Source organism: Mustela nigripes, chromosome 13 (genome assembly GCF_022355385.1).
Source record: "Mustela nigripes isolate SB6536 chromosome 13, MUSNIG.SB6536, whole genome shotgun sequence".
NCBI lineage: Eukaryota > Metazoa > Chordata > Mammalia > Carnivora > Mustelidae > Mustela > Mustela nigripes.
In genome coordinates this window covers 29,462,920-29,483,405 of record NC_081569.1, presented here as the reverse complement: position 1 = coordinate 29,483,405, position 20,486 = coordinate 29,462,920, and the positions used below count along the sequence as shown (strand labels likewise).

General features: G+C 58.1%; 1 protein-coding gene across 2 annotated transcripts; it reads left to right on the top strand.

Moving 5' to 3' along the window:
* Positions 1–1,245: 1,245 nt before the first annotated feature.
* On the top strand, positions 1,246–20,334 carry CSK (C-terminal Src kinase). Of its 2 annotated transcripts, none has more exons than XM_059371825.1 (13): positions 1,246–1,886; positions 15,296–15,375; positions 15,738–15,851; positions 15,970–16,082; positions 16,446–16,665; positions 17,441–17,534; positions 17,722–17,787; positions 17,875–17,974; positions 18,070–18,160; positions 18,604–18,677; positions 18,763–18,996; positions 19,083–19,169; positions 19,444–19,535. In XM_059371825.1, exons 2-13 carry the CDS (start codon positions 15,361–15,363, stop codon positions 19,448–19,450), a joined length of 1,215 nt encoding a protein of 404 aa, XP_059227808.1. In that variant the 5' UTR covers positions 1,246–1,886; positions 15,296–15,360; the 3' UTR covers positions 19,451–19,535. The 2 variants fall into 2 exon arrangements, with proteins under 2 accessions (XP_059227808.1, XP_059227807.1); XM_059371824.1 differs by having other exon boundaries at positions 1,250–1,886; positions 18,763–18,958; positions 19,444–20,334.
* Positions 20,335–20,486: the final 152 nt, after the last annotated feature.

Below are 20,486 nucleotides of genomic sequence, written 5' to 3'. Positions count from 1 at the left end.
CCAGGGCCCATTACTGTCCCTCTCATTCGTTCAGTCTGGGTATACTACGCTTTGCCAGTATGCTTCATTTCCCCCACCAGACAGTGCCCCTCCTCTCTGCCCACCCAACCCTGATTCTTCCTCCAAGGCCCAGTCCCTAAGAAGTGTCTTGATGCCTCCTACCTACACCGGAGTCTGGTTTCTCCTCCATCACTAACCACCGCACCCCGCCCCCGCAACACACACAACCACACACTGTCTGCTTCTATAGCTCAGAGCAGACCACTTCCCTGCTCCTCATTAACTATGACATGTAACAGTGGTACTTAGCTGAGGGCTGATCATGTGCCAACCAGTGCGCACTAAGCACTTTAAATGATTTAACTCATTTCCTCAGCACAAAGCCTTAAGAAATTGGTGCTATTATTTCCCCCATTTTACTAAATGGGGAAACCATAGCACAGAGTTTAAGTAACTCCCAATGTCACACAGCTACTGCCAACAACTTCATTGCCTCCAGGCTGAAAATAAAGTCCAAGAAAGTCCCACGACGTTCGTTGGCTCTCTTGTCCCTGCAGAGACCCCCATCTCCCCCCACTCTCCTGAACCCACCCAGCAAACTGCAACCATACTGAGCTATTTAGGATTCCCCGAGCCTTCAAGTGTTCTCGTCATTCCCCGCCTTCCTCCTGGCTGTTGTTCCTTACCTGGGTTCCCAGTCCTACTAAGCCTTCCCGATAGCCCTCCCCTCTTTCCTCTTCCTGTGGACCTCCCACACCACCTCTCCACCTTTCTCAGCAGTTTCTTCGCACTTGTTTGTTGGCCTGTCAGTTATCCTACTGAGAACCCCCTGACAGTAAGGTGAGGTGGCCTAGCGGACTTCAGAGCAGAACCTGTCACGTTGTCAGAGCCAGGAAACATTTGAATGAGTGAATGAATGCTTACTAGTAGCCGCGAATGAGGCCTACTCTTCACTACAGATCCGAGGACAGAGGCCCAGGTCACGCCTCAATCGCCTCTGCATCGGGGGACCGGAGCCCAGAGAAGGCTCTGAGGTCGCCCCACTGCGGCCTGGTGGGCCCTCGCGAGTGGGACCTTCGCGAGCCTTCAGCGCGGGCCCGCAGATGGGGGCAGGGCGTGGGCGCAGACACACCCCCCGCAGTGCCGCCGGTGCCCAGCAGGGGGCGCCGCTCCTCCGGCCCACGCCCCGCCGCGCGCCGGGCAGGCCCCCTCGCGCAGGCGCGCTGCCGCGGGCGGAGGATCCGGGCCGCGCTTCCTCTCGCCAGGCCTGTGAGCTTCCTCCCCGCGGAGCCCCGGGCAAGCCGAGCTTGGCCGCCGCCGCCGCCGCCGCCACCGCAGCCGTCCTCCCGCTCCTGCCCCACCCCGCACCCTGCCCGGGGGGCCTGCCGGGGTGGGGTCCGAGCGGGGCTACCGCCCCCCCCGCGCCGCCGTCGGGGCCGTCCCCCGGCCAGCCGTCCCTCCCGCCCCAGCCAGCCCTTGGTCGCCAGAGCCTCCGGGGCGTGGAGCGCGGGGAGCCTCCACGGCCCCCGATCCAGCGTCCGGGGCAGCCCCCGGCAGCCCGCGCGACGTTCCAAACTCGAACCTCGGTGGCGGCGTTCGGAAGCGGAACTCTGCCGGGGCCGCGCCGGCTACATTGTTTCCTCCCCCCGACTCCCTCCCGCCCCCCTTCCCCCGCCTTTCTTCCCTCCCCGACCCGGGCCGCGCGGCCATCCCCCTGCCTCTGTCTGGCCGTCCCTCCTCCCCCTCTTTTCGCACCAATACCTCTTTGTACCGCACCCCCCGGGGACCCCTGCGCCCCTCCCCTCCCCCCTGGCCGCATGGACCGTCCCGCAGGCCGCTGATGCTGCCCGCAGCGAGGTGGCCCGGACCGCAGTGCCCCGAGAGAGGTGAGTGCTTGGAGAGTCTGGAGGGGGTGGGCGTCTGAGTGCTTCCCGAGGGAGTGAGGGTGGAGGTCGCGCGTCCCGCTTCTATTGCTTCCGTTGCAGCTGCGGTCACGTCCACTCCCATCCCCCACCTCCCTTACCCCCCTCCTTCCCGGTTCGAATTCTCCCGGGAGTCACTGTCAGCCCGACTGGGAGGGGAGCTCACCAGGGAGGTGCTGCCCTGGGAGCCCCACGGACTTATCTCAGGCCACTCCGAGTCTGTCTGTCCGCTCTTTGCCTCCCCGTGTCAGGGCTGTGTGGAGCCTGGAGGGAGGGGGCAGCGTGGGTCAGGACCCTGGAGAATGGACACTTTGCCGTTCCCTGACTGTCCAGGCCCTCCCTGCAGGTCTTTTGGCCGCCTTGTTCTGAACCCTCCCTCATTCCCTCACCGAGGAGCCAGATGGCTCTTCTTAGGAAGCCCAGGGCCCACCACCTCCCTTGAACTTGGCCAGAGGTTGAGCCTCTACACCTCCCAAAAGACCAGGCCTAAGCCAAGGGACCTGTGACCCTTGGGTGGGGAAACTGGGCAGGGCGTCTATGTGGGTGGACATAACACTGGGCATTAGGACAATGCCCCCACCTTCTGGCAGCCTGGTCATTTCATTCTCCCAGACTCCTCAGGGCCCAGGCCAGGTGTCAGGAAGAGGCGTGTCCAGCCACCAGAGCCTTGGAGCATAACTAGAGGTTCACCTCCCCTCCCATTTTGGGGACTAGTGTACTGAGGCTCAGGGGATGGAGTTGCTACCCCAGGTCTCTGGCAGAGTCAGGCTGTCTGTCCTTTCATTCTCTGCTCCACCGAGCTGGACTGCCGTGGGTGGAGGGAAATCAGGCAGGTACCTTCACCCACCAAGGACCCAGGCCCCCAGCTTGACCCAAGGGACCTTGTGGGGTGAACACGTGCTTCCCAAAGAGGGCTTCCGGGCCCAGCTCTGCCAAGGTCTGGGCTCAGGCAGCATCGGTACTACCCATGGGATTTCCCCTGGGTGCCCAAGGTGGGTCCCACCAGCAGGGGATGTGATGGGAAGGGGCGCCGTGTCTGGTGTGGCCCTGGCGCTCAGCTGAAACAGCCTGGTGGTCTGTCCTGCCCCAGGCCTCCCACACATGTGGCCCAGCTGGCCTAGGAACATGAATGGGATCCAGATGGGGAAGGTGAGAGCCCCGTTTCCACAGCCTTGGCACAGGAGTGTTGCCAGAGTGGGCACCATAGGGGCTCTTTTCCAAGCTCCCCACACTTGGGTGGTTCCAGTGTCTTTCGTGGTGGGGCCCTAACAAGAAGAGGGCAGAGGCAGCAGGAGGGAGGCTGAGAGTGTGGTGGTATCCTCTTGCTCCCTGGAGGTTAGGAGGTTCCCCAGAGGATGTTGAACTGTGTCTGGGCCTGCTTGGGGCCACTGGTAGTTTTGTCCTGCTCAAGACTCTGCCCTTGATGTAGAGTTTTTTTCCAGTTGCCCCGACATGGGTAGTGGAGGGGACCCAGATGTGGTGGGCCTGTGAGGCTCCCCACACCCAGCCCTAACTTCTTTCCAGCCTGGGGCCTGGGGTTGAGGCCCGAAGGTTGGGGGCTTTCCTACCGACTATGAGCTGTATGGAGACGAACCCTGGGTCCCCAGGCCTTTGTAAAAAAGGGTCTGGCTTCAGGTTAGCACAGTTGCAGAGATGTGTTTTTTATCAGGGGAGCTTGGTGTCTTCCTGCCTCTTGGAAGTGGCTTCGCTTCTCTCTGTGTTGGCTTCTGGGTGAGGAAGGACCAGATGATGGTCCCCAGGACCACTGCAGGGGGCACCGGACCTCAAGAGGCTGAGCCACTGTGGAGCAGCCCTGAGTACAGATGGGGGCTGAGGCCCAGGATTCACAGTGTGGGATGCAGCTGCCCGAGCAAACTGCCAGCTGGCCTCATAGGGCAGAACAGCCTGGGTCCAGTTCTGGCCTCTATCTTTTGAGGCATTTTGAAGCCTTGACATGTAGTCCCCAAAGAAAGAGGTGTTTGGTCCGAGGGTCTAGGAAAGAGAAGGTAGGGAGAGCCCTGCAGGTGCCTGAGGGACTGTTCTGTATCTGAAAGGCCATCCCATGGAAGATGTCCCAGAGGTCAGGGCTGGATTGGGGTGAGGGGGCAGTCAGATCCCAGGGAAGCAGATGTGAGCTCAGGAGAAAACTATGTACATATTACTTTCTTTTTTTTTTTTTTTTTTTTTTTTTTTTTTTTAAGATTTTATTTATTTACCTGACAGAGAGAAATCACAAGTAGATGGAGAGGCAGGCAGAGAGAGAGAGAGGGAAGCAGGCTCCCCGCTAAGCAGAGAGCCCGACGTGGGACTCGATCCCAGGACCCCGAGATCATGACCCGAGCCGAAGGCAGCGGCTTAACCCACTGAGCCACCCAGGCGCCCCACATATTACTTTCTTAATGCATAAAGTAGCAACACAGCACCACAGAAAACTTAGAAAACACCACAAGAATCACAATTTCTTCATCAGAGGAGCAACTGTTTGCATTTTGGAGTTCCCTCCCTGTCCTTTCCTGACATGTTTTTTCCTTCCTTGCTGTTGTCATTTGAATATGTGCACCATGACACCTTTTTTCTTTTCAGTTCTGTGTCTCTGGGCCTTTTCTCATGCTGCCACACAGGGTGTAACTTTGCCACTGGATTCCAGGCCTCCCCCAAGCCCCCTGACTAATTAGCTCGTTGTTCTACACCGCAGTGGGCGCTCCAGCTGGTGGGACCACAGGCCCCCAGAGCAGCCTGGGGTATGGCAAAGGGTGGGCAGCTCGGCACCCAGCCGATGTGGTCCTGAGCCCAGCGCCACCGTTAAGGCTGGTCACCTCAGAGATGGGGATTCTTTGTCATGGGGTGGCCATACACGGGGCAGAAGGCGATATGAGGAGTCCGAACGAACTAACCAAGGTACTAGAAGGTACCCAGCACCATCCCTAGCCTCGGGTAAGCACTTTGTAAGGAGAGATTGTTGTTGTTCACAGAGTACCCACTGCGGGCTCCCTCGGTGTGTGGGGACGACACCTGGGCCAGGGAGGACTAGTCTTGGTTCATGGAGCCCTTCGAAACCCTCTGTTCTTGAGGTACTGGACTACACCGGCCAGTGCCTGTCCCACCTCCTTGGCCTTCGCCCCCCATCAGCACGGCACTGGCTGGTCCAGGACTTGGACCTGACCCTCCCTGTCCGCCTTTGGTCTCCCGGCTCCAGAGCTGACTGGTTAAGGCCTCTCCTCTGAGAGCCTGCCTGCCTTCTTCCCCCTGCGAGCTAATGCTACTTCCTAGGCCACCCCAGATTTCCCTAGCAGAGCTGAAGGCCTACTTAGCTTGGGAAAACCACTACTTGGGCAATGAGCCCAGGCATCCTGAGCCCCAACCCAGGGATGGCATGCCAGCCTCATCTCCCTACCCTTTCCCAGTGGCGGGGGTAGGGCGGGGAAGGGAAGAAAACTGGTGGTGGTTGGGGATGGGGTGTCAGGGTTTCTGGCCTCCCAGATGGGAGTTGGAAGGGAGCATAGGTGCTCCACAAATCAGTGGGGAAGTCCTGTGTGTTAGCGGCCTCCTCTTCGCCAGGTGCTACCTGGTTCTGACCTGAGTGTGTACAGCTGTGACATCCCCTGCTTCCTCTTGCTGGGCTTCTGCGGAGACCAGAGTAACTGGGAGTGCCCTCCTGGAGCCATGCCTTGGGCAGTAGGAGGAAATCAGTCTCACCTTGGCACTCCTGGGCTTGAGAGACCATAGCCCCAGGTGACCTTAGGGTAATCCAGGACTAACCTAGGCAGGAGGTCCTCCGCCATGTGGCTCATTCAGTGCAGAGATCCCCCAGGCACCTGATCTCAGATTCTACCTGCTAGAGTTCGCCTGTGGAGTGTCTCCCTCCTCCCTGGTCTTGGTGCAGGGGAAGTGGGCATTACAACTACCCTCCTGTCCCACAGCTTAGGCTGGGATGAGGTCACTGGGTGGGGTCCCCTCCAAGATGCTGGCCTGGCTGGGGCAAGCCCTTTGGGTGTTTCTTGGTCCCCCCGCCTTGGTTGGGGACAGGATGGGTGGAGGAGCAGGCTGCCCCCAACAGCGGGCAGGGAGCACTGCCTTCCTCCCTTCTCTCCTGTGGGTCCCTTCATTCAAGGGCTGGAAATAGAATCCGCTAAGTAATGATTAAAGTCAAATTCAGACCTAAAAATAAAGAGCTGGTAAAGGAAGAGCTAGTGTGCTCCCTGCGTGGCTGAGGGGAGAAGCGAGTAGGGCGAGGCTAGCTTCTCGGGAGAGGCCAAAGCCCGCTGGGGCATTAGGACTCCTCCACCGGTGGGGAGAGGGCATCTCTTTTATCCGGCACCAGTTGGGTAGTCTAGCCACACCAGGGAGAGAATCCCATTTTTCCCCTGGGGAGACTGAGGCCCAAAAGGGGGAAGTGTTTTGTCCAGCCACTGCCCAAGAGCTCTCTTTGGCAGGCACCCAGGGACCCGAGGGCCCCACGCAGCCCAGTTCGTCCTTTCTGCCTGTTCAGTTTCTCTTCCTGGTTTTGAGGTACTGTGATGAGAGGAGCTTCTCATCACACACCAGCTATGCACGCCTCGGGGGTGGCTGGGCCTCTGACCGCAGCTTCCCTCCGTCCCCCTGCCCCCCCCATCTCCGCCCCTTCCGTGATCAGGGCCCAGAGCTGCAGGAACAAGCAGAAGAGAGGCACCCCCCCACCCCTGCCTATGCTGCTCTCTGCACAGTTGGAAGTTTTGTAGGGGTGAAAACCTGGGTGTCATCTGATGCCTGCCCACCCTGCCCTGGCTGCTGCTTCTCAGGGCTGCCCTGCCCCACCCTGGTCTCTGTGTTGGTTCTGGGCACCTGTGCTGGCGTCCTGTGCCGTAGGGAGACTGGAAGGGAAAAGGAAGGAGGAACCCTGAGAGCTCCCCTGCTTGCCAGCAGAGACCAGACTCAGAGAGGAGTCGGGGGAGCCTGTGGTTCAACTTCCTGTCATGGCTGGTGGGGAGCTCAGAAGCTGGGGGGGTCTGCGTAGGCTGGAGCAGCCAGGAGGGCTTCCTGGAGGGGAAAGGCCATGAAAATCAAAAAGTTTTGAGCTCCTTGCTTGGAATTTCTGCCTTCTCTAGAACCCTAGGTTGCTGGCTTCACTAGTAGCTAGATGGCCGTGAGCAAACTCTTGGTTTCTCCGTGCAAAGCAGAATATGGCACACGATTAAGGAGTGGGCGCACGAATGTAACCTCTGCTTCCCAGAGCAGGAGGGTCAAGCTCTAGGCAGATCTCTCTTCAGCTACCTGCTCTCACCTAGCTGCCCATTTTCAGAGGGTCATTTGTCCTGCGCAAGGAAAGGCTGGGGTTTTTCTCCTGACCAAGTTCAGACAGATCGGAGTTCAAATCTCTACTCTGCCCCCTTGGAAACTGGACAACCTGTCAGCCTGGTTCCTCCTGAGTCAAACAGCGATCAACAGTAAAACCTCACAGGGATTTTTGAGGATTAAGTAAATAACACAGGGTTGGGCCATTGGGCCGTCATCCCCGTGCTTTCATTCCCATGGTCTTGTGCCCATTTCATTTCATTTTCATCACCCATCCTGCCAGGGGAAGGTGTTGATGATCTCCTTCTCCATCAGGTGTGTAGCAAGACTATAAGTCCTTTGTGTTGGGCCCCCATAGTTTTATCTTTTGAGCTATGTGTTTTGTGGGTCACAGTCCTGAGACAGACCAAGAATCTGGGGGCCAAAGTTCTAGGCAGTTCCTGAGCCTCTGGGCCTCAGCCCCCCACCAGTAATGTGCATGGGAGACTTCAGGATAAAGCACAAGGACACTCATGATTAAGTGGCTGTTGAAAGTCAGCACTGAGAGGCTGTATGTAAATGTAGGCAAATGGCCATGCAAAGCCTGCAGCCTGTGCTGGGGGACAGGGGGACAGAGGCCTGTGTGAGGGCCCTGGGGAAGGCCCGAGTCCCTGCTGCCCAGTGCATGTAGGTAATTAGGCTCCTGTGCGGTAATTAGAAACCTTTCTGGGCCAGAAGTGTCAGCCTCACACCGCAGCAGTGCCCGGGGGAGGCGGCTTCCCATTAGCCTTCTCTCACGCCAGCCCCCATCTCTCCCAAACCACTAGAGGGGATTTCCGGTCCCAGGAGTCACTGGGGGCAGGAAAAAGGCAGTGAGTTGCTATAATTTCATTTCAAACATTTTTTAGCCATTAAGTCACCCCTACCCATAGGGCAGGGGTCCTGAAGACTGAGGGAGGCCTAGGTTAGTGGGGAGGGAGGGCAAGCAACACACCCAGGAGCCAAAGCAGGGCCATCCTTCCAGCCCTTTCCTTACCCCCAGGGACATTTGGGGTCTTGCGTGCCAGACTGCAGTACCTGACCCTGAGACACGTGTGCAGTGGGTATGCTGAGCGCTCTGGGCCGCCTTCCTGGGTCAGCGGGCCCCTCCAGCCCCACAGCCTCACGGTGTGGTGTGTGGCCTGGGCCTCATGGTGCCCTTAGCTTGAGTGTCCTTTGCAGAACCAGAGGTGGGGCTGATCTTACTGCTGCCAAACCAGCCCAACTGCTGGGAGCCCCGCCCTCCTCAGGTGCTCCGCTGCCCTATCTGAGGGGCGTGCCTGAATCTGGAAGCTCAGTTTTGCTTGTTATCTGTTCTGTGACCTGTCAGAACTTCCGGGCTGGTCAGAACCTTGGTGCACCCCCACGGTGAACTGCCTTCTGCCAACATTAACTCTTCCATACCACAGTTTGGGTAGCTTAATCCTGGCCTAGTCTAGCACCTGCTCCACGCCCTCCCCCCTGCAATTGCTTCCACTGAAATCCTCCCAGTTCCAGCTCCCCTCCCCTTCTTCCTGGAAGCTTTCCCAGATTGCCCCTGTCTCTTCTGTCAGTGGGGACTCCAAGTACCCCTGGCCATGACTGGCTGTCTGGTAGCCAGGAGGACAGAAGTAAGGCAACATTTTGGTGGTGGCCTTAGGCTGGGCCCACAGGGGAGATAGATGAGTGGGGTTCCTAGAGCCCCCTGGGGTCTCATGGGTCCTTTCCTCCTTTCCATCCTGGCTCACCTAGCAGGGACTCTACCAGTGAGGCTCCAGGAACCTGGCTCGAAGAATAAGGTAGAGTGAACCTGCTTGTTGCTCTGGCAGCTGCCCCTGCCCCCAGACTCTCCAGCTGGGTCCTGTGGCAGAACCAAAGTCTCTGGGGGCCACGGCCTGAGTTCCCCCCAGGTCTCTTGTGTACTTCCCTTTTCAGTGGATATTTTTAGCTGGGTGTAAACAGTTACTGAAGGCTCCCACGCCCCACTGGGCAGTGGAGTTTTGGTGAAAGAGGCAGGGCAGGAGACCCTTGACCTGCCCCAGCTTCTGGTACATGCTAGGCCGTGGTGGTCCGTGGCTGCCCCCAGGGCAGGGCAAGAGCAGCCTGGGAGTTTTTGGGCTCCCAGTACTCCTCTCTTCCCCCCTCCCTGCCAGCCCGGGCTACCAAGAAAGGCCTGCCTGAGGCTGCAGCCACTGACCTCAGTGCTTGGGCACAAAGCCCAGCCTGTTCCCGGGACCCCAGCACAAGGGCTGCTGGGAGCAGAGTTTGGGGCAGGAAGTCAGAGTGAAGCGCTGACTTCACAGAGTTCCAAAGCCCCTGTCCCCTGGTCCTTGGCGGGTGTGCCGACAGCTGCTGTCCCTTTGGGGTTAAATATAGTCCCGGCAGTTAGGGGACCTTGGTGTGGCATGGCCTAGCTTCCTCCTTTCCTTTGTTGGTTCATTCATTCATTCGGTACTCATTTACTGAGCAGCCACTCTGGGTTCAGCCCATGCTGGGGACATGAGTCAGCTCCCAGCCTTCCCCCCGCAGAGCTCCCAGGCCAGGATCAGTGAGGTTCTCACCAGAGCTCAGGGATGTGTGAGAGGCTGTGGAGGCCTGGAGCCGCGAGCACAGCTGGGGAACCAAGGAAGGCTCTTGGCAGGGGGGTGGGGTTCAAAAAGTGGTTTATTTTCAATCTTATTTTTAGGGAGAGGTTAGTAATAGATACATGCGGTTTTCGAAAAAAGAGAAAAAAAAGTCCAAAAGGACAAAATAGCAAATACACAGTGAAAAGTAATTTTCCCTTAAACTTGACTCCCCCCACTTCCCAGCCCAGAGACAACTCGTGTTGCCAATTTCCTGGCTTTCAAGGATAATCCGTGTGTATTTGAGTTTAGGGATGATTTGTATGTCCCCTGCACCGTGTCTTTTTTCACAGCCTCGTATTCGTAGTATTTAAACCTACTAAAAAGCCAAACTAGGGCGCCTGGCCAGCACTGTGGGTGGAGCCCGCGACTCTTGATCTTGGGGTCGTGAGCTTGAGCCACGTCTGGTGTAGAGATTACCAAAAAGATTAATAATAATAGGGGCACCTGAGTGGCACAGTTGGTTGAGCTGCGGACTCTTGATTTCCATCGCGGCTATGAGATCAAGCCCCTCTTCCGGCTCTGTGTTCCACGGGTAATCTGCCTGTCCCTCTCCCTGTCCCCGCACTTGTATGTGCCCTCTCACGTGGTCTCTGAAATAAAGAAATAAAATCTTTAAAAATAATGACAATTATCATAAAAAGCTGAAATAGTCATATAAGGAGTACCCACACATCCTTCACGCATATTCACCCGATCTTAACATTTGGCCGCATTTGGTTACCTCTTTTATATACGTACATGTGTAATCATGGGGCTTGGCACTGGTTCGTTTGAGTGTCAGTTACAGCCATCTATCTTTCATTTCCAAGTCCTTTAGCATGCACTGCTTACATAATCGGAGCACCGGGATCACGCTTAAGAAAATTGCTGTTAAAATTCCCTAATATTACCTAACATTTCCATTTTTCCAACTGTCATCCACTGATTTTTATAGCTACTATTTTTCTCCCTCTGAGCCAGAATCCAATTCAGGATCATTCATTGAATCTCGTTGTCCTGTTGCCTTCTCCCTTTTTTCCAGCTTTATGGAGCTGTAACTGACTTACGGTATTGTGTGAGTTTAAGATTTACAGCAAGGGGAACTGATGTATGTGTGTTGCTAAACAGTTACCTCAGTGGGCTTGGTCAACACCTGCTCACCTCCAGTAAATTCCATTTTGTTGTTGTGTCCTGTGTCCTGTTTCATCAAGAACATTCTCTAGCCCCTATTCATTAGTTTTGTCTTTTCTTTAAAGATTTTATTTTTCATTTGTCAGAGACAGAGCATAAGCAGGGGGAGCAGCAGGTAGAGAGAGAGGGAGAAACAGGCTCCCTGCTGAACAGGGAGCCCGATGTGGGACTCGATCCCAGGACCCTGCCATCATGACCTGAGCTGAAGGCAGAGGCTTAACCCACTGAACCACCCAGGTGTCCCCTTTGTTTTGTCTCTCAAGACACTAACTTGGAAAGTCCCGGCCAGTTGTTGAGTCTGTGCCTGATGGCATCTTCCTGGTTTTAGTCAGGTTGACGGGCTCTGCGGGAATCCTACCCCGAAATCCTAGCAGGAGGCACTTGGTGTCATTTCTTTAATCATGGGTGATGCTTAATTCGGTTGCACGGTTAACAGTATATCTGCCAGGCCTGCCTGTTGTGCAGGGGCTGCTGCTTTCTGAGTAATCCTGAGTGTCCCTGTCTTGTTCCCCCCAGAAGCTTTTTCTTAAGCGACTTCAACTGGCTTTTTGCAGTTTCCACTTGCTTCACCGTCTGGTGCACTGTGCTCTCAGCCCCTAAAGGTCTGTTCAGGCTCCGTCACCACCAGAACTGTCATTCCCTCTTAGGGGTAGCTGGCTGTCTTTTCACTTGGTCCCTCACTGATGGACATAAAGATCATCTCCCAGTCTCTTGCTGCCACAGACAAGGATTTTGTAGGCACACGTGAAACAGAAGCAGTTCCTCAGGTGCGCCCGGGAGGTTGAGAGGAGGAAGGAAGTTCCTTGGGGTAGAGAAGAGGGAGCGAGTGGAGAGGTATGGCCAGGCAGGGAGGTAGGAATAGCAGGCGGGACACAGGTCTGGCTGAGGTGTTGGAGAGCCAGCCAGCAAGTCCCAGAAGAGTCAAGTGACTTTCCCAAGGTCATATACACACAGGAAATTGGTGGCAGGTCCAGAAACAGGACTGAGAGTCCCCCAGTCCCAGAACAGTGTTCCTGTACTGCCTCCCCAAAGTGGCCTGAAAGGCACACAGAACCCTTGTGTGCCAGGCCCAGGCAGGCTTAGAGGCCTAGGTTTGCTGCAGCCCCTCCCAGCCATTCTGGCTCTTCTCTCTGACCCTGGCCCCCTGCCGCGGGAGGGAGACTGCTAAGCCGCCCCAGGCTCAGGCTTCTGCTCCGGACTTCACCAGGGAAGAGCTGTCAGGGCCCACGTCTTGCACTCGGCATTTTCGCGCAAAGGCAGGTCTCGCTCCTGGTGCAGGAGATGCCCACTCCAGTCTCCTGAGGTGGCCCTGATTGCTGCAGGGTTTTCACCAACACATTGTACAGATGAGAAATCAGGTCCTAAAGTTTTAGCCAGCAGAAAAAAGGGGAAGGACCAGCTCCTTCCCCTGCTTTCCAAATCTATGGTTGCAGTCCCCTGAGAAACCCCCCTAGCACCACTGCAGCCGGCCTTGTCCCTCCTCTGGGCCCTGCTTCTCTCCTCCCCTGTGCTCTCCCAGGCCCACAGCAGCTCCTGGGGTGTGGTGCAGGGGGCCTTGGGGCATCTGACACCTGAGCAGGGCAGGGCGCTTGCTTAAGGTTTAAACCTCAGGCAAGGCCACCTTGCCTCCTTGACCTTGCTCAGGGTCCTTGTCGGTAAAATGAGGTAAGAGTAGCCTCCGTCTTACAGGATTTGATGAGCTGTAGTGTGCTAGGGACCGGGCCTTGCACAGAATAGTGCTCAGAAAACAGGGCCTATTATTATTTGTATTATTATCATCAAGTCAGTGGGGAGGCGGCCGCTGCAGCTGCAGGCTGGGAAGGGAGTGTTTGCAAACTGACAGCCAGGAGGATGACTAAGGGTGCCCTGCCCTCCCTGGTGGTGCAGTGGTGGTGAGTCTGGGGATGGAGGAGTGGGGGAGACATGGGGATGTGGAAAGCTAGCAGAGCCCCTGTTCAGAAGGGCCTGAAGATCAGGGACCCAACCAGCCCTCATTCGGGAACCCTCATTTGGGTTCTGGGCTGTCCACCCCTAACTAGCTATCGGACTTTACCCAAGCTGTTCAGCCTTGTGAGCCTCAGTTTCTACTTCTATAAAATGGGGGTAAGAAGAGCTCACAGCTCACCACAGTTTGTGGACCACAAGAGCCCAGCGGGTGGTTCCTGTCCCCAACTCAGTCATGTGAATGTGTGTTTGGGGTTGGGGGGGGTGGGGAGGCATATCTGCTCAGCCTTGTTGGGCTCCAGTCTCCCTGTGCAGACAGCAGAGATCCATGGGCTGGCCTCTGGGGACAAAAAGCACTGTGTATCCTGGGAGGAAGGGTCGCCTTTTTGTCTGCTGGGGGCAGGGGTTATGTCAAGCCCTGCGCCAGACCTTTTCAGTCCAGGGGTCTTGTTCTGCTCTGTCCATAGCCTGCGTGCATGCGAGGCCTGTCCCTCCCTGCCTGTCAGGGTGAGGGATCTGAGGCTCAGAAGGGTTGAGTCATTCTTCCGAGTTGCAAACTCAACAGAGCCAGGTCTGCCTGACCAGAAGCAGGAGCAAGGCCTGGAAGGGGTGCTGGTTCTCCCCAGCCTCTGCTCTCCTCAGCCACATGCTTCTCTGCCAAGGCCCTGGGAGCAGAATGTGATTCCTCACTTAGGCGTTTGAAGCCCCTACTGACCTGCAGGGTTGATGCCAGGCAGGCCACCCACCACCACCACCAAACTAGCCCCCGCTAGCAGACTGCCAGTATGCCTGGATGGTCGGGGTGTGCTTGCCAATCCCTCCCGTGGGCTCACAGCCGGGCCCTTTTCTCTCAGTGGTCCCTGTCTACCTGACCCCTTGCTCTGCTGTCACCCCAGACCGGGGCCACCTTTTCTGCTTGTCTCCTGTCCCTAAGCTCTCCATTCTTCAGGGCTCAGTTCTGGGGCTCCCTCCTCCAAGAAGCCCGCCAAAGCCCTGCGGTCCTTATTCACCTCACACGCCCGGGCACATGCGCTCAAGCGTTGCCTCCCCCTACCTGGCCTGGAGGAGGTGGCATTGCAGCCTGGCCTTAGACCTTGTCCATCCTGTCGGATGAGCCTGGGAATGGGACTCTTGGAGGTTTCCTCCTGACATACTGCAACCGTGGAGGAATCGGCAGCCTGTCTGAGCCTCAGCCGCCTCAGTCTCCTGTCTGGCAGCAGAGAGCAGGAGCCCCAGGCCCGCTGCTTCCTGAGACAGGAGCTGGGGCTCGGGGCTGGAGGAAGATGGCCGTGCTGGAGGGGCACCAGGCTAGGGCCACAGAGTATGTGCATGCGGGACAGTGTGGCTGCTGCTTTTGGAGTGTGGCTGGGCTGGAGGCTTCTTGGAGGGGCTCCGCTTTACTGGAGTAAACCTACAGTCCCAAAAGTGCCCCCATCATAAGGATGCAGCTCAGTGAGATACCACAAGGGAAACTCACCCCTCTTCTGGTGGCACTAGCCTTCCCGAGGGCAGTTGCCATCCCACACCGTGGACTTGGCCAGATTTTGAACTTTATGCAGTATAAATGGGATTTCACTGCCTGTGTTCTTCTGACCGGCTTCTTAGTTAATACCACTCGGGAAATTCGTCATCGTGGTTTCATTACTCAGAGTGTTGGTGTTTGCCACTGAGCAGAGTACCGCTCTGTGAAGCTGCACGGTTTGGCAGCTGACCCCCAATGAGCAACTGGGCCGCCCCCAGTGCGAGGCTGGCAACAGATTGTGCTGCGCGTGTGCTCTCATGCCCATGGCACTGGACACCTGCCCTGTGTCCGCTTGGGTGTGTACCTAGCAGTGGGGTGACTGGGCTGTGAGGTCGGCATACCTTCGACTTCAGACATATTTCCCAGTCACATTTTTACAGGCAGCAGAACTCAGAGGCTCACAGAGAACAAGTGATTTTCCCAAGTCACATTGCACCTTCCCCAGCTTCACAGAGCTGCCTCGAGCTCCCTTCCCCCGCAGACCACACAGCTCACATCCTGACCTAGGGCTGGGAGAGGGGTCAGGTGGCACTGGTGCTGCCCCCCCCCCCCCGAGCTTCCTTTGCCTCTGTTGGCCAGTCGGTCGGACTGGAAGCCTCCATGGGCCTAGGGTTGGGGACCCCTCTGTCCCTGGCACGCTGTAGCCTTCATGCTCCTGCCTCTCCCTATCCAGCGCTCTCAGGCTGCTGAGGCTGGAAGAGAGGATGGATGGCCCTTGCCCAAGTCCCAGCTCTGGAGGTCTTTGGTGCTTGTTCACATCTCTGCGGGGAAGGAATGGAAGCCCAGTGATTGGGTGGGGCCAGCTCCTCACCCCCTCCCTGGTCTTTCCCTTCTCCCTGCAGCTCTCATGGTACCAAGTGGCAGGGTGGCCTTCCTGTGACACGGGGAAGCCAGATCTTCTGAGAAGATGTCAGCAATCCAGGTACCACAGGGGTAGGGGTCTAGGGCAGTTGAGTGTCCCCCCACCTCTGGAGGGGTGCTGAGTGGAAGAGAGAGAATGAGGGCTTGCTCAATCTGTTCCCCTTGGCCCAACCCTGACTTTCAACAAAGGAAAATTCAGGGGGCGCTATTAGACCCAGGGTTCTCAAGATGGGAGTAAAGATCTGGGGGTGGTGGGGGAATATCAGCTGGAAGGCACCCAGAGTTCTTGGGGGTAGGGGTGGGGAGTGCCTCTCTTTGGCTCACAAAGGCAGGCCAAGAGACTCTAACCTTGAGCGTGGGTGGGCAAGTGGGTGGAGATAGCCTCCGGGCTGCCTCCACCTGCCCACCTGTCCTATCCTGCAGGCCGCCTGGCCTTCCGGTACAGAGTGCATTGCCAAATACAACTTCCATGGCACTGCTGAGCAGGATCTTCCCTTCTGCAAAGGAGACGTGCTCACCATTGTGGCAGTCACCAAGGTAATGGGGGGGCCTCACATGGCCACACCTTGTCTGGCCTCCAGGCGTTCCTGCTGGGTCCGGTCTCCCCTGCAGGTGATGGTGGGCCTGAGAGTGTGTCTGGGCTCCCTCTCCCCAGGACCCAAACTGGTACAAAGCCAAGAACAAGGTGGGCCGTGAGGGCATCATCCCAGCCAACTACGTCCAGAAGCGGGAGGGCGTGAAGGCTGGCACCAAGCTCAGCCTCATGCCGTGAGTACTGCCCAGGAGCGGTCGGGGTCTGAGATGTGGGGAGGGAGGAGTAAGGGAAGCCCTGATTCCCCCTAGAGGAGTCAGGGAAACAGAGAGGCCGGAGTAGGAGTGGGAATGTGTGAAGACTTCGAGATAAGGGGAAGGGCATGGGTGCTTGACCTCAGAGGTAGGGGGTGGGCCTGGGAGGACCAGAGGAGGAAGTGTGGGAAGCAGGAGATGAGGGCCTCCTATGCCTGGCTGAGCCGTTGGGGGCTGTGGTGAGGGGCGGGGCAGAGGGAGCACCTTGGAGAGTGGAGCCTGGAGGACGCATGTGGGGGCTGGTGACCTCGAGCCGCTGTGAGCCATGATCTGGCCTCCCCCCAGCTGGTTCCACGGCAAGATCACACGGGAGCAGGCAGAGCGGCTTCTGTGCCCGCCGGAGACAGGCCTGTTCCTGGTGCGGGAGAGCACCAACTACCCCGGGGACTACACGCTGTGCGTGAGCTGTGATGGCAAGGTGGAGCACTACCGCATCATGTACCACGCCAGCAAGCTCAGCATCGACGAGGAGGTGTACTTCGAGAACCTCATGCAGCTGGTCGAGGTGAGCCTGGCCAGCCTTCCGGTTCCGTCCCACCTCTCCTGGCCCCTGGGAGCCTGTGTGTCCTCTGCCTTGACAAAGCTCCTGCTCCGTGCCAGGATTGCCCTCTGACCGCCCACAGTGCTGCCATAGGGAGAGTGGCACTGTCTCCATGTCACAGCCTAGGAGACAAGTTCAAAGCAGTGCAGGGATCTGCCTCAGGTCACACAGCTATAAATCAGCGGTGCCAGGACTAGAAGCTGAAACTGGCCAATCCCAGGGCTAGGCTTCCTTCCAGGCCTACAGAACTCCATGCCTGTCCTCCTGAGTTGCACCCTGATGGCCCCAGGCTCCTGCACCCGTACCGATCTGCCCACATGGTCCTGCATCTCCCAAGGCCAGTGCTGCCAGCCCTGCTGAGGCCATATCAGGCTTCCAGAAGCCCCAGTGGCCCCCCAGATGCCTCCTGCTGCTGGGGAGGGTCCTGGGCACATCTGTACTGAGCTAGGGCTTGCCTTCTGCCTCAGGATGCTGATGAGGCCCGAGGCCCGGAGTAGTAGCAACAGCCCCGTGTCTGTCCAGCATCTGGATGTGACTGGGAAATGGGTCACCAATCTGAGTCTGGGGCCTCCCAAATCCTTCCCCTGGCTGGAAGTGAGAAGCCCTCCTCCCAACACAAAGCGACTCCAGGCTGGGTGGGCTCGGCCTCCACCGCCCTCTGGCGGTTAGAGACGGGCAGTGCATGGGAGTGGCTGGTGGCCCTCATGGCTGGCCCTCAGTGCCTGCCCTGCCCTCGCAGCACTACACCTCAGACGCAGACGGACTCTGTACGCGGCTCATCAAGCCAAAGGTCATGGAGGGCACCGTGGCAGCCCAGGATGAGTTCTTCCGCAGTGAGTGCCATCCCCACCCCCAGTCCTCACTTGACTCCCCGCCTCCTCCCACCCAGGCTCCCTGGCACTGCCCCCATCCCAGAGGCTCTGGAGACCTCCAGGGAGCGCCACACAAACGGTCCAGGCTGTGACCGCTGTGAGCTCTGCTCTGGCTTCACCCCTCACTGACACCCCCTCCCCCCGCCAGGCGGCTGGGCACTGAACATGAAGGATCTGAAGCTGCTGCAGACCATTGGGAAGGGGGAGTTTGGAGGTGAGCGGGAGGGGGTGGCAGCGTTGGGGGGGGTGGGCAAGGGCCTGTGGAGAGTTCCGGGAACAAGCTCCAGCCCTCCTTCCCCAGATGTGATGCTAGGTGATTACCGAGGGAACAAAGTCGCTGTCAAGTGCATTAAAAATGACGCCACTGCCCAGGCCTTCCTGGCTGAAGCCTCTGTCATGACGTGAGCCGGGGCCAAGGGTGGGTGCGGAGGTCACCCCGGGACAGGGAGGAGATAGGGAGGCTCAGCAGGCTCTGACCACCTGCCTCCTGCCCCAGGCAACTTAGGCATAGCAACCTGGTACAGCTTCTGGGCGTGATCCTGGAGGAGAAAGGCGGGCTCTACATCGTCACTGAGTACATGGCCAAGGTATGCACCTGCCCGGAGGGCCCGCCCCCATTCTGGAGCTGAGCACCTGGGCCTTCCAGCTGTCCCAAACCCCTCACTGTCCTCGGGCCCCTGCTCCCTCAGGCCCCTCTCTCTCTGAAGTCAGCTTTTGTCCTGACTTGTCATTTATTCCGTGTGACAAATTGGGTAGCTTGCCAAGCCTCAGTTTCCTCATCTGTGAAATGGAGATAGTATCAGAGTTCCTCTGAGAGATTTATGAGTTTTAAGGGCGAATGCATGAAAACCGCTGAGTGTGGTAGCCGGCTCATAGAACCTGGTACCCATTCAGCACTGAGTCCCGGCCTCTCTGCTCCTCCCCCTGCTCGTATCGCCCTCATGTGTTCACCCAGCCCTGCCCATGATTCCAGAGGGCTGGAGGGCCAGTCTGACCTGGGGGGCCGCTTGGTCTGTCTGTCCTGCCCCAGGGGAGCCTGGTGGACTACCTGCGGTCGAGGGGTCGGTCGGTGCTGGGCGGAGACTGTCTCCTCAAGTTCTCACTGTGAGTGACGCAGCACCCACTGGGGGGGACCCTGGCCTGCTGCGGGGGCCCTGTCTGAGGGGACACGTGTCCGGCTCTCTCCCAGAGATGTCTGTGAGGCCATGGAGTACCTGGAGGGCAACAACTTCGTGCATCGGGATCTGGCTGCCCGCAACGTGCTGGTGTCAGAGGACAACGTGGCCAAGGTCAGCGACTTCGGCCTCACCAAGGAGGCCTCCAGCACGCAGGACACAGGCAAGCTGCCAGTCAAGTGGACAGCCCCAGAGGCCCTCAGAGAGAAGGTGAAACGGGCCTGTCCCCAGAGCCTGAGGAGTGGGAGGTAGGGGTCCTGGGTTCCCCACCCCCCACCCCCACCACCTCCCAAACTCCCAGGATCTGACACTTCTTCTTCCACCCATGTGGCAGAAATTCTCCACCAAGTCTGACGTGTGGAGTTTCGGAATCCTTCTCTGGGAAATCTACTCCTTTGGGCGAGTGCCTTATCCAAGAATTGTAAGTCGAGTACTGGGGCTGGGTCATGGCCAGGGCCGGGGCATGGCTGGGGCTGACGGGGAGGCTTTTGGAGCAAGGAGGAAGGGGTGGGCCAGAGAGGCAGCCTTTCTGGGCCCTGCCTTCCATTCTTAGCCACAGAGCAGCCCTCAGGACTTTCCAGGAGCCTCCCGGGCCTGGCTCTGAGGCTTGGGTCTGAAGGGGATCCCTGAAGCTGAGTCGAGGTCCACTGGGGAGTCACTCCCTGCACAGACTGACCCCACCCGCCTGCCCGCAGCCTCTGAAGGATGTTGTCCCTCGGGTGGAGAAGGGCTACAAGATGGACGCCCCCGACGGCTGCCCGCCTGCAGTCTACGAGGTCATGAAGAACTGCTGGCATCTGGATGCCGCCACGCGGCCTTCCTTCCTGCAGCTGCGGGAGCAGCTCGAGCACATCAAAACCCACGAGCTGCACCTGTGACCTCTGGCCCCCTTACCCCCCGCACCCCCTGACCCAGGTCGGGGACCTGCAGGGACTGAACCTGGAGAGATTGTGGACCTGGTGCCCCCACTTGCTGGGCCCAAGCCTGAACTGAGCCCAGCAGGCCAGTGGGCCTCTTTCCTCTGCCCCAGCCTGCGCCCCCTCTGGCCCCCCAGAGACCCCGCCTAGGCCTGGCACCTTTTCTCATGGACCCACCCAAGGGGCTTCGGGAGCCCCACCAAAGGGCCAAGAAGGGAGGAGGCTGGGGAGCGTGAGGCAGATGCCTTCTGCCATGGTCAGGCTTCTCCTGGCCTCCCATCTCTCGCCTTCTTAGAGTTTTATTCCTTTCCTTTTTTGAGATTTTTTTCCCGTGTGTTTATTTTTTATTATTTTTCAAGATAAGGAGAAAGAAAGTACCCAGCAAATGGGCATTTTACAAGAAGTACGAATCTTATTTTTCCTGTCCTGCCCAGGGATTGGGGAGACCAGGCCCCTCTCTAGGGACCCATCACCCCAGCCTTGTTCCCCATTCCATGTTCTGTGTCCCGTGTCGCCTCGGTCGCCCCGTGTTTGCGCTTGACCATGTCGCACTGTTTGCATGCGCCCGAGGCAGACGTCTGTCAGGGGCTTGGAGTTCATTCGTGTGCCGCTGCCGCCCACCCACCTGCCTTGTGAGATGGAACCGTAATAAACCACTCCATGAGGACACCGCTGCCCAGCCTCGGCGCTTCCTCCGCCGAGCCTGCCTGTCCCGCCCGGCCCCCTGTCCCTGTGCCATCTTGTCCATCCCCCTGTCTCTGTGAGTGGGGCTGTGCTTGCCCTGGGAGTGGAGGGAGGGGCGTGGGGAGCACGGCCGGGAG

What these genes read in the sequence shown, in the direction of transcription:
- CSK (XM_059371824.1), top strand. An exon ending in TCACTGAGTACATGGCCAAG is followed by an intron (nt 18,161 to 18,603) that starts GTATGCACCTGC and finishes GTCCTGCCCCAG; the next exon opens with GGGAGCCTGGTGGACTACCT. An exon ending in CAGAGGCCCTCAGAGAGAAG is followed by an intron (nt 18,959 to 19,082) that starts GTGAAACGGGCC and finishes CCCATGTGGCAG; the next exon opens with AAATTCTCCACCAAGTCTGA.